The sequence below is a fragment of the Pelodiscus sinensis genome, chromosome 7, assembly GCF_052426305.1.
Source record: "Pelodiscus sinensis isolate ZL-2025 chromosome 7, ASM5242630v1, whole genome shotgun sequence".
Classification (NCBI taxonomy): Eukaryota; Metazoa; Chordata; order Testudines; family Trionychidae; genus Pelodiscus; species Pelodiscus sinensis.
Window position 1 is genome coordinate 57,015,736 of NC_143058.1, and position 13,380 is coordinate 57,029,115.

General features: G+C 44.6%; 1 protein-coding gene across 15 annotated transcripts in view; it reads right to left on the reverse strand.

The window, feature by feature from the left end:
• The window catches only part of PIKFYVE (phosphoinositide kinase, FYVE-type zinc finger containing), a 188,419-nt gene that overhangs the window by 114,594 nt on the left and 60,445 nt on the right, over positions 1–13,380 (reverse strand). For all 15 annotated transcript variants that reach the window (XM_075933821.2, XM_075933817.2, XM_075933820.2 and 12 more), the window contains one exon: positions 3,821–3,932. In XM_075933821.2, the coding sequence (XP_075789936.1) occupies positions 3,821–3,932 (112 nt within the window). The remainder of the gene's footprint in view (positions 1–3,820; positions 3,933–13,380) is intronic.

The following is a 13,380-nucleotide window of genomic DNA, read 5'->3' on the forward strand; positions in this document are numbered from 1 at the left end:
ACGAGAGCATGTCCTGTAAATCACAAGTTAATCATGAACTGGATAAATGGATGGTAAGATAGATAGAAAAGACTTGATAAATGGACGGTAAGATGGATAGAAGGATGGCTAGAAGGCTGGGCCCAGCAGGTAATGATCAACGGCTTGGTATCAGCTTGGCAGTCGGTTTCTAGAGGAGCGCCTCAAGGTTCGGTTCTAGGACCGGTTTTGTTCAATATCTTTATTAATGACCTGGATGAGGGGATGGATTGCACCCTCAGCAAGTTTGCAGATGACACTTTAAAGCTAGGGGGAGAGGTAGATACGCTTGAGGGCAGAGATAGGATCCAGAGTGACTTAGACAAATTTGAGGACTGGGCCAGAAGAAATCTGATGAAGTTCAACAAGGACAAGTGTAGAGTCCTGCACTTGGGACGGAAAAATCTCAAGCATTGTTACAAGCTGGGGACTAAATGGCTAAGTAGCAGTTCTGCAGAAAAGGACCTGGAGATTACAGTGGATGAGAAGCTGGATATGAGTCAACAGTGTGCCCTGGTAGCCACGAAGACTAATGGCATATTAGGTTGCATTAAGAGGAGCATTCCCAGTGGATCCAGAGAAGTGATTATTCCCCTTTATTCGGCTCTGGTGAGGCCACATCTGGAGTACTGGGTCCATTTCTGGGCCCCCCACTACAAAAAGGATGTGGACACACTGGAGAGGATCCAGCGGAGGGCGACTAAAATGATTAGGGGGCTGAAGCATACGACCTACGAGGAGAGGCTGAGGGAGTTGGGGCTGTTTAGTCTACAGAAGCGAAGAGTGAGGGGGATTTGACAGCAGCCTTCAACTTCCTGAAGGGAGGTTCCAAAGAGGATGGAAAAAGGCTGTTCTCAGTAGTGACAGATGGCAGAACAAGGAGCAATGGTCTCAAGTTGTGATGGGAGAGGTCCGGGTTGGATATTAGGAAAAAACTATTTCACTGGGGAAGCACTGGAATGGGTTACCTAGGGAAGTAGTGGAGTCCCCATCCCTAGAGGGGTTTCAACCCGGCCAGGGCTTTGTCAAGCCGAGACTTATTTAGTTGGGATTGGTCCTGCCTAGAGTAGTGGGCTGGACTTGATGACCTTCTGAGGTCTCTTCCAGCTCTATGGTTTTATGATTCTATGAACTGAAGCTATTTAGGACCAACTATAACGAAAGCTTTGTTTCTTAAATGTTAAAAGTCACTGCATGAATTAAGGCAAAATTCTAATGGCACTGGCAGCTCTTACCTCTCAGCATATTTCAAGCCGGATCATACCAAGCCAGACAGAGTCTTTGGTCACTGACAAACCTCTCTTTTATTGGGGCCCTGACTTTCTCTCTCTAAACTACAGTTTAGGCTCAGAAATTAGAGAGAAATCATTTATACCCCAGGGCGGAGACATTCTTTATGCAAAATCTCCAGTTACTTTACTGGCAGCAATAAGTAAATTGATCTCCTCCTAAATTTTTACTTCTTTTGACCAGGAATTAAATAATTAGATTCCCAGTACTTATCTTTGTTGAAATGACAGTATTTTTAAAGTCTTTATAAAGACCTTGTCCCTGAATTAGAGATGTGAAAGCATAACTGTACACAGTTAACCAATAAATCCAGGCTCACCGGTTAACATTCACTAATGCAAGCAGCCTCCCAGTACAAGCAAGAAGCCAGCTCCCCATGCGCACTGGCTCCTGAGGTGCCACCTGTTCCCTCACCCTGCTGTCTCTAAGAGGCAGCAGCACAGGGGAAAAGCAGGAGCCAGTAAATGTGGGGAGCCAACTGCCCTCCTGGGTGTACACGATTACTTATGCATTTTTACATCCCTACTCTGAACAGTGACATCTTTGACAACAACCCTTTCCAAATAAATGGATCATAAGGAGACACTTCAGGACAACTGTTCTGAATACTGGCTATGCTATTCAGAGGCCACATAGGAAGGTGCTTTGGAGAATGTTGGGGACAGCTTTCTGGTACAAGTACTCAAGGAACCGACCAGGGGCCATGCACAGCTTGACCTGGTGCTCATAAACAGGAAGGAACTAGTAGGGGAAGTAGATGTGGGTGGCTACCTGGGAAGCAGAGATCATGAGATGGTACATTTCAGAATCAGGACAAAAGGAAGAAAGGAGAGTAGCAAAATACATACCCTGGACTTCAGAAAAGCAGACTTCGACTCCCTCAGAGACCTGATGGGCAGAATCCCCTGGGATGCTAACATGAAGGAGAAAAGAGCCCAGGAGAGCTGGCTGTATTTTAAAGAAGCCTTATTAAAGGCACAGAAAAAACATCCTGATGTGCAGTAAGAAAAGCAAGTATCGTAGGCAACCAGATTGGCTTACCAAGGAAACCCTTGGTGACCTTAAAAACAAAAAGGAAGCTTATAAAAAATGGAAACTTGGACAGATGACTAAGGAAGAGTATAAATATATTCCTCGAGAATTCAGGGGAGTAATCAGGAAGGAGAAAGCACACTGGATTTGCAGCTAGCAAGGAATGTGAAGGGTAACAAGAAAGGTTTCTACAGTCATGTTAGCAATAAGAAGGTGATCAGACAGAGTGTGGGGCCCTTACTGGATGAGGGAGGTAACCTAGTGACAGATGAGGGAAAAGCTGAAGTATTCAATGCTTTTTTGCCTCTGTCTTCACAGCCAAGGTCAGCTCCCGTACTACTGCACTAGGCAACACAGTATTGGAAGGAAGTGGGCAGCACTTGGTGGAGAAAACAGGTTAAGAACTATTTAGAAAAGCTAAACATATACAAATCCTTGGGCCCGGATTTAATGCATCCAAGGATACTGAGGGAGTGAGAAAATGTCATTTCAGAGCCTTTGGCCATTAGCTTTGAAAATTCCCGGAGATCGGGAGAGATCCCGGATGATTGGAAAAAGGCAAATGTAGTGCCCATCTTTCAAAGAGGGAAGGAGGACAATCCAGGGAACAAGAGACCACTCAGCCTTATCTCAGTTCCCAGAAGAATCATGGAAGGGGTCCTCAAGCAATCATTTTGAAGTACTTGGAAGAAGGGAAAGTGATCAGGAACAGTCAACATGGATTCACCTAGGGAAAGTTATGTCTGACCAATCTGATTAGCTTCAATGATGAGGTAACGGGCTCTGTTGACATGGGGAAGTCAGTGGATGTGATGTACCTTGACTTAAGCAAAAGCTTTTTATACCGTCTCCCACAATATTCTTGCCAGCAAGTTATGGAAGTATGGATTGGACTTCCATTATCGACTGTAAGGTCAACAGAAAGCTGGCTAGATTGTCAGGCCCAATGGGTAGTGATCAATGGGTCAATGTCAGGTTGGCAGTCAGTTTCAATTGGAGTACCCCAAGGATCAGCTGTAGGGCCGATTTTATTCAACATCTTGATTAATGACCTGGATGAGGGGATGGATTGCACCCTCTGCAAGTTTACAGATAACACTAAGATAGGGGGAGAAGTAGATACATTGGAGGGCAAAGATAGTGGACCCTATCGTATAGTAGGGGAAGTCTAGGTTGGCTATTAGGAAAACTATTTCACTAGGAGGGTGGTAAAGTTCTGAAATGGGTTACCTAGGGAGGTGGTAGAATCTCCATCCCTACAGGCTTTTAAGTCTCAGCTTGACAAATCCCTGGCAGGGATGATTTAGTTGGGGTTGGTCCTGCTTCAATGACCTCCTGAGGTCTCTTCCCGCCCTAGGATTCTATGATTCATGAGAATTGTCTTGACTCAAGCTGGTTCTAGGAAGAAGAGATTGACAGCAGTTCCCCAGCCACCACTGAGTCACTATTCCAACAGCAGTGAGAAAAGAGGTTTCTGTACCTGTAATGGTCTATACAGAGCATATTCATCTCTAAAGATCTGATCATGGTGACTGACACAATCCAGCCAGCGTCCATCTACTAGTGCTTGTCCTATTGCGATGGCTTGAGCTCTAAGGACAGAATAAGACAACTGAGTATTAAAAATCTGATTATAAATGTACATGGTTTACACTACAAGCTTTTACCCAAAAAATTCTAATTTCAGCTCTTAGTTTGAACTATGTTAGACAAAAGGTATTTAGAGACAAACTGGAATGGCAGCAGAGGCCAGCAGACTGAACATCTGAGTAGAGCCAAGAACGCAAGTGTTCCCAACCAAGATGCTTGGATGTTGATTTTGGGATAGGATAAACACCTCTTACTCCTTGTTATAGGCACTCAACGCTGCTGAAAAAAAATCAAGCCAAGTCCTGCTATGCAAGCTCAAACCATCTCTATTCCTACCCTCTTAACTCAGCAAGATTGGACAAATTCTTTACAATCCCTCAACACTGCAAGGCAATGTACAGTGCTATAACAGGATGGTAAGTTGTTACCCTACAGACCCAATTATCCCTAGATGCTTGGGCCATCAAAAATCTACAAATATTTGGATAGGTCTTGAACCCCACTGCTTGGGGAGCTTCAGCCACTTCAGTAATTTGCTCCTTTAGTCAACTCTAGCAGTCACACTGTTTTGAGTTTGGGCAACGTGGATGTCAGTGAAGCCAGTTTTCCACAGGCCAGCCAGTTACAGCAACAAGGTTGTGTTGTGCACACAACTGCAATATCCATGCAGCACAACTTATCTGATCTTTTGTTTACACAGACTACATTATTTAAGAGTGGAGGCTATCACTAGAGCATCCGCCCAATATGCATGGCTTAGGTCTAACATTTTCCCTCTAACATTTTCCATCCTTGGGTGGGTTGAAATTTCTTACGTGCAACACTGAAATTGAGGTAGTGTGTGGATGTGTACCACCTGTACAAACAAAAACCTAGATATAAATGTATATTTTAAACAATTTATAGATATGAAAGAAATATTAAAACAAGAGATAGTTAACAAGGAGCAATGCTTAATATGTTTATTTTAAAAAAATTCAAATAAAAAAAATTCACACTACCCTTGGAGTGCATATATATTATCATTCTAACAAGTCAAGCTAGTAAACACACCAAAATGAGACATACTGAAAACAGCTATATAAATAAATCAAAGACATGGCCATTAAGCATAAAAACATGCACCAGATATCTACAACCCTCCAAAAAAAAAATAATAATTCTGTCAAAGAAGCTCCTTCTCTCTTACTTTCAGCCATTAACAACTATGCAAACTTTGTTTGAAATCATGCAAATGCACGAGGTAGGTCTTTGGTTCCAGATTCATTCACTAAAGCCTGAATCCTTTATCTACAAAAGCAGCCCAAATGTTTTACCATAGAAAACATCAAAACAACTGAAGTCAGATCCTGCATTAAGATCTGCCAATAGAGACTCTCTCGACCCTCCTTACTTCTTTTCTCTGGATTTGTCTCCCTCCAGACAAACTACATTTTAGCCCAAGCTTTCTAACATCTCCAGGCAGATGGCCAGAGATATTAGAAAGATGGACTTGTTAAACTCATTGTGGCTAAAATCAAGTTATCTTTCCCCCCCGATACTAAGTGAAAAATATTTTGGTTTGGAACTGTAGAAGTTTCACCAGATTTGTGTTTGCTTCATCAGTTTAATAGTGGAAAATAACATGGTACAACATTATTCTTTGAACCTCCTCCCCATCATATTTTTTCCTGGCATATAATTACAATCAATTGGTAATTAATAACAACTCTTCCTCACTCCAGCCTCAACAGAAGAGGGAAGATGTACTTCAACTAAGCTCTCTCTGTTGCATTAATGAGACAAGGGAGGTTCCCTAGCAGCACCCCATGTTACCCCATACTCCAGCTTAATCCACCTGAAATTTTGGTACCCCTCCCCCATGCAGCTTGCTTCCCTTTCCCCTCCCACCCTGGAGAGAATCCCACGTCTCTCCCCTGCACCAGAAACTGCTGTGCTTAGACATAGTCAGACTCTTGCTGCCAGGGGCAGATGACGATTTTGCGGGGCCCAGGGCAGCACAATTTTGCAGCCCCCTCCCCCCTTTGACACGGCACATGCGCGGGGCTTCTTGAAGCGCAGGGCCTGGGGCGGCCACCCCGCTCACCCTGCCCTATATCCGCCCCTGCTTGCTGCAGCCCAGATGGGAGTCAGGATACCCAAACAAATTTCCCACCCCATCTCACCTGCCCACCCCCATGCAGATAGCTTCCCCCTGCTGTGATGGGGTTCCCTAACTGCAGTAGGGAAATAGACTGAACACATATCCCCATCTTCACACTTGACCACCTTGCCAAGAAGTACATAAACTGCAAGGAGCACTTCTTGATGGTGCTGCAAGCACTGCTGGAACACAAGGCCTGTTTCACTGACATCAACATGGGATGGTCAGGAAAGGTGCAAGACGTGTGCATTGCCCATCTTTAGGAACTTGCATCTCTTCAGAAAGCTGCAAACGGGAACTTCTTTCCAAGACTGGAAAATTAGAAATGGAGAGGTGGAAAAGCCAACAATGATCCTTGGTGACCCAGCCTACCACTTGCTCACATGGTTGATGAAGCTGTATAAGCTCAGCCTGAACAGCAGTAAAGAACAGGTCAACTACAGACTGAGCAAGTGCAGAATGGTGGTGGAATGTGCTTTTGAGCTTTAAAGGGAAGGTCTAGGAGTCTATCAACTAGGTTAGACCTTAGCAAACACATTCTTTGTGATGGCAGCTTGCTGTGTGTTCCATAATATTTTTGAGAGCAAGGAGGGAAGCTATCTGGCAAGGTGGGGAGCTGAGGCAAAGCACATAGCCAGAAGTTTGAACAGCCAGACACCAGGGCAATAGACAGCACAGTGCAGGGCAGTGCAAATCAGAGAGCTCTTTGAAAGAAAGCTTTATGAATGGCCAGTTTTGAGAGTCATGCAAGTTGCTCTCATTGGGGTGCCCCACCATGGTGGGACCATCGGGGAGGGAGTAGGGGCAGAGAATCAGAAATGCAAGGACAATATCCTTTTGCGATGCTTCCCTGGAGGTTGAGTATGAGGCTGCCCTTTAGTTCTCCCCTATCACTCCGGTGTCCTAGGGCCTCTGGTGATGGAGGCTACATAACTGGGTGATCAGGGAAAGTTATTCTATGAGGCATGTGTGCATCTGTGTATAGGGGAGAAATCCATCACAGCTATCAGGCACAAAAAGACATTTTCCTGGTGCTTCATTTGAGGTTCCCTGCATGCTCTTCTCTCCTGCCACTCCGCTCCCCTTCCCTCCCCTCCAGTAGCGTATTCCTCCACTCCATTTGCTCCTTAAACAAGTCTTCCCTTGTAAGTTTTCACCTGTGGATTTGGGCGATCAGGACAGCTGCTGGAGTCAGGGAATAGGCAACAAGCTCCCTACTGTTCCCACTGTACCAAAAAGTTACAAGGGCACTCGTTACAGGAAATACATTGTGGAGCCTAAAACCTAATCTGTTAGCATACAGCAAAGATCTCTCTAAAGACAACGGAGACATGTTGGCTATGTCTACACTGGCCCCTTCTTCGGAAGAGGCATGCTAATTTAGAACTTTGGAATAGGGAAATCCACGGGGGATATTTAAATATCCCCCGCGGGATTTAAATAAACATGGCTGCCACTTTTTTTCCCGGCTTGGGGAAAAGCCGGAAAAGAGCGTCCAGACTGGCGCGATCCTCCGGAATAAAGCCCTATTCCGGAGGATCTCTTTCAAGTAGGAATAAGAGATCCTCCGGAATAGGGCTTTATTCCGGAGGATCGCGCCAGTCTGAACGCTCTTTTCCGGCTTTTCCCCAAGCCGGAAAAAAAGCAGCGGCCATGTTTATTTAAATCCCACGAGGGATATTTAAATATCCCCCATGGATTTCCCTATTCCAAAGTTCTAAATTAGCATGCCTCTTCCGAAGAAGGGGCCAGTGTAGATGTAGCCGTTCTGTTCAAGGGCAAGGTTATGCTTTACAGCAGCTGCTTTACAGGAGACACACAGTTCTCAAGGGAACATCTAGACTCACGCAGTTTTAAGGCAGGTACAGAAAGGGGTCTGCAAGGGCAGCAGCTTATGTGGCTTCCCTCTGTAGCCACCACCTCCTGCTTCCCAGGAAAGTGCTACTTTCCCATCCTGCAGGGATGTGTGCAGGAGGAAGAGAGAGAGAGAGGGTGCCATATGCTGAAGCCATGCTAGCAGAAGCAGCAGCAGCTAATAGCTTCTCCTCCTCTTTCATCCAGGTTGCCATGCTATCAGTTTTCTCCAAAATCACAGCGTGATATGGACTAAATATGGCTGACTAAATATGGCCAGAAACCTGACCCTTATGCCAGACCAATTTCTACTGGCTTGGCTGGGAAGATGTCTTGCCATGGAGAATGGAATAAGGCAGCCTCCCCAGAAATGTGAGAAGGATCAAAAAGTTCCTATCAGAGCTTCATGGAGATATGCAGGAAGGACTTCCGCTCCATCTCCAGACATGCTAACAAACTGTTCTGGAACCTCCACACCGTGTAGACACAGAATGCACCACACATCACATCCAATTGCTTTAGCCCTTCTGTAGCAAGAAAAAAAAAAAGTAAACTTACAAGTGCCCTCCCTGGCATTAGTGCCCAAAAGACATCCTAGGAGGAGGGGATTGGCTCCAAGATTATAAAGAGTACTTGGCTCTCACTGATTACTGGCTGACCATTCTTCTCTGCTTCCTTCCCCCTCCACCACCATGCTGTTGCCCTGAAGGTCTTGAGAGTTCAACAGTCTGGTTTGGAAAGCTGGTCATGTCCCCCCTGAGATCATATGCAGCTGGTCATAGAAGTGGCATGTTTGCAGTGATGCATCAGACTGCCCATTTGCCTCCTTTGTCTTGTAGTAGGACTACCTCAGCTTCCTTTCTTTAAACATGGCACTCTTGGGTGTCCCTGAGGTAGCCTTTCTCCACTAAGCACTTTGCGATCTTCACGTAGATAGCGGCATTCCTTTTGCTAGTTCAGAGCTGCAAGAGACTGGATTCCTCTCCATACGCCTGGATGAGGTCCAAGAGCTTCTTCACACTCTGTGCTGGTGCTCTTCTTTGTCCCAGGAAACTGGAGCTTATGGAATTTGAGCTCTTAGCCATGAGTTCTGTCTGCTCTGAGGTGTGCTTGCAACGCTGACCACACAGGAAATGAAATTCATACTCTCTCAAGCTTTTCCTGTTCAGATGGAGAGCAGTAGAGTTTCAAGTTCTGGCCAAAGCGATCACAGCAGGGTACTGGGGGGTGCCTCCCAGAGCCAGGAACATATAGTCGAAATGCTAAGTCTACACTATCATAAATGTGACTATGGAAGGTTGAATTTTGTGGTACTCCATGTGAAAAGCAGGAATACCGAAATACACTTCAGTGGCATGTAGTAAGATGAGAACCTGAAACATAAGCTCACACCACAGGCAGGGTATGAGGCTTGAGGCCTTGACAGCAATGGTCAAGTCTTTGCTAATATAAAGCAGAATTAAGCTGTGAGCAAAAGGCAAGCTCTGTTCACAGAAATTGGCAAGAACAGGGCTGATATTACAGAAACACTCATACGTAAGAGGTACTAGGCACATTCCAGAGGGGTCATACCCAAACATCTCGTTAAGAAACATTTTAGTACTAACACACATCCTACAAACAATATACATACCAACCAAGGTTCAGGACTGGGTCTCAGTTGATAGCATGATGGCTATTAATAGGAAACGCCCCTTCTGTGAGGTAAGGGGTGGCAACTAGCTAACAGAAGATAGCAACCTGATACCTCAGGAGTGATGTGTAACTTGTTTGTACCAGTTTATAAAAGTGCATCCAAAAGAGTGGCTGGCAACTGACTGAGGGAGAAACGCTAAAATCCAGAGCACTGATTGGGTGTTAGCCCGTTGTCATGGTGTACATATGTATAATGGTGCAGTGACAAGTCTGTTTCATGACAACTTTTTGTACTTAAGTTGGCAATAAACCTAGCTAGGTGCTTTTGATTCTTATCTGATTTGGAAATAAGAAGCAAGTTCTGAAGACTTGCTCGGAGTCTGTTGCACATGGTTAGCATGTTAGACCGAGGAGCACACGCATGCAGCCAAAAGTTTATCATCGACAGAGTAAAAGACCTGTCAGGAGCCCACTGGAATGACTCTGCTTGACTGATGACACGGCCTTGGGCTTGGGTAGTGTGGACTCATTTGGGCCAGGGGAAAGGAGGGGGTGGAACGACCACATGCAGCTAAATTCGACCTAAACCCCTAGCATAGACCAGGAGTAAGAAACTTTTAGGATGAGCTGATCAATGATGCAATGAAGCAAAGTGTTCCAAAACCAGTGACATTCTTAACAGAAATCTAGTGACTAGTATTTTTCCCCACTGTCCCCTCTGCCCACTTCAGACTATTACACTCATTCTGTTCCCCCTTCCCCCTCCGCCCCCGTGTACACACACACACACACACACACACACACCCCCCACCTCTCTTCGTCCCCACTCTCAAACTACCTTTTTTTTCCCTCCCTTTGGGTTAATCATCTGCCCTAGCTTATCAGTGTTCGCTGTTAGTTGAGCGCTTGGACAGCCATCCAGGAAAAATTCAAATGCCGCCCAGCAGATTAACAAAGCACCTACCACTGGCAGCATGTGTTTCTACTGGTGGCGTACATGCACACGGACCTCAGTGCACATAAAAAACAGTTACTTACCTTTGTAACTGTTGTTCTTTGAGATTTGTCTCACGTCCATTCCAATGTGTGTGTACGCATGCGGTGTGCATTATAATCAGAAGACTTTTCCCTAGCAGTATCTACCAGGTTGCTGGAGTGCTCCCAAGAGATGATGCCTCCCAGTGTCACGTATATACCTCTGCCGACCTGACTCCTGCTTCAGTTCCTTCTTGGTGGAACAGAGGCAAGGCAGGCAAGTCTGGAATGGATATAAGCAACATATCTCGAAGAACACTAGTTACAAAGATAATTAACTGTACCTCAACTTATTGCGGAATGCAGTACAGCTGTGCTGAAGGCCGCATCATCCTGGAGGACTGAGAACTCTATCTATACTACAAAGAACTTGTTAAATGAAGCGTTAGAGAAGAACTACTTGCTAAGCAAGAAGTCAGAAGCTCCAAACAACCACCACTGGTAAAACTGAAAGGGAGTCAGGTCAGCAGAGGTATATATGTGATGCCATGAGGCATCACCATAGGGGGCACTACAGCCAACCCAATCGGTACCGCTAAGGAAAGTCATCCAGTGATCATGCATGCACACACACAAACTAGAATGCACATGAGCAATCACTTGAACAAGATTTATTCCACACATGAAATGAAATAAAAATTAGAGAAAATGTGGCTTCTGATTCTACTTCTCCCTTCATTCTAGGCTATGTGATGTCAGAATTGGCAAATGAATTAAGAGACATTCTTTACCTTTTTCAAATGAAGGGAGAGGAGGAAGAGGAAGAGAGAGTGATAGATTTAGAGTCAGTCGGGTCCTGTGCTCAGCTTCATTTTTGCCCCTCCCCCCAGGACCCAGCCAAGAAAAAAAATTCACTCTTCCTGCCTCTCCTATTTTTCAGTCTTTTTTTCTTTATCTTTCTCCTCCTCCTATGTTATGAGTAATAAGTACAAAAATGAAAATAAAATGAGGTACCTTGATTGTTTTGTGATCTAAATTTTTATTCCCACAGACCATTTGAAAATTGCTGAGGGTCTTAGTGGATCACTTAAGGATCTTTCCAAATATTGTTTCTACCATTAGCTAACCACTGTAAAGTGATTTGGATAAGAGTGCTTTCTTTAACAAAAATTAAAAAAATAAAAAAAAATAACCAGAATCTTTCCTCAGTCTACCCAAAGGGAGTTCTCAGAGCACAGTTGGAGAACTTCTGGTCAAGATGAAAATTTGTATTTGCATTAAGGTAAAATGAAAAATATGTAAAAATAAAATGTATAGATAGCACATGAATGGAAAAATAAAAGTTAACTTCCTCTGAAGAAACTTACTCAAATTGAAAAAAAATATATACTCAGACAGCTTTCTCTCTTCACTTTTACTTTTCAAAATCATCACTTAAGTAATATTTTGTTAAAAAGGAACTTTCATTTGTCAATATTGCTGAACTTGTCACGGGTACCTGACATTGTATTTTGCAAATAATTTTAACTCATTTCAATACAGAAAAAGAACATTCACCAGAAGCATTTGAGATAGGTATTGTTAAAAATATTTTCAGAATGGTTTCTACAATTGGAAAGGTTTTTAATTTCAAACTGTCATATATAAGCCTATAAAAATCAACTGGTGATCTCGAAGTACAGGCCTCAATTTTTAATAAAATGAATGCAATGTTTCACGTCATCTTCAAAAAGATGCGTCTTTGTCCTCTTCTTCAGAAATTCATCTCTACTCTGGAATTGCACTATTATTGTGTCACAAATAACACTGCCAGTCTAAACAATGATCTTCTCTTTCCCTTTTAAATTGATTTCATTGTCTCTAGTTTCATCAAAAAACAAACTTCATAGAATCATAGAATAATAGGACTGGAAGGGACCTCGAGAGGTCATAGAGTCCAGCCCCCCGCCCTCAAGGCAGGACCAAGCTCCATCTACACCAGTGGTCCCCAACCATTTGGGGTTGCCGGGCGCCGGGGGCGTGGCCGTTCGCCCACCGGGCGCCCGGGGGAGGGGCGCAGGGCCCCCCCCAAGCCACATTCCGGGGCCGGCGCTCTCTCCCCCAAGAGCCGCGCGCCCGGGGCCAAGCCAGCCCTGAGCACTTGGCGGGCGCCGAGAAATGCCCCCGCGGGCGCCATGTTGGGAACCACGGGTCTACACCATCCCTGACAGATGTCTATCTAACCTGTTCTTAAATATCTCCAGAGAGGGAGATTCCACCACCTCCCTAGGCAATTTATTCCAATATTTGACCACCCTAACAGTTAGGAATTTTTTTCGAATGTCCAATCTAAACCTCCCCTGCTGCACTTTAAGCCCATTACCCCTTGTCCTGTCCTCAGAAACCAAGAGGAACAAATTTTCTCCTTCCTCCTTGTGACACCCTTTTAGATATTTGAAAACCGCTATCATGTCCCCCCTTAATCTTCTTTTTTCCAAACTAAACAAGCCCAGTTCATGAAGCTTGGCGTCATAGGTCATGTTCTCTAAACCTTTAATCATTCTTGTCGCTCTTCTCTGTACCCTTTCTAATTTCTCCACATCTTTCTTGAATTGTGGCGCCCAGAACTGGACACAGTACTCCAGCTGAGGCCTAACTAGTGCAGAGTAGAGCAGCAGAATGACTTCACGAGTTTTGCTTACAACACACCTGTTGATACAACCTAGAACCATCTTTGCTTTTTTTGCAACAGCATCACACTGTTGACTCATATTCAACTTGTGGTCCACTATGACCCCTAGATCCCTTTCTGCCATGCTCCTTCCTAGACAGTCGCTTCCCATCATCTTGTATGTATGGAACTG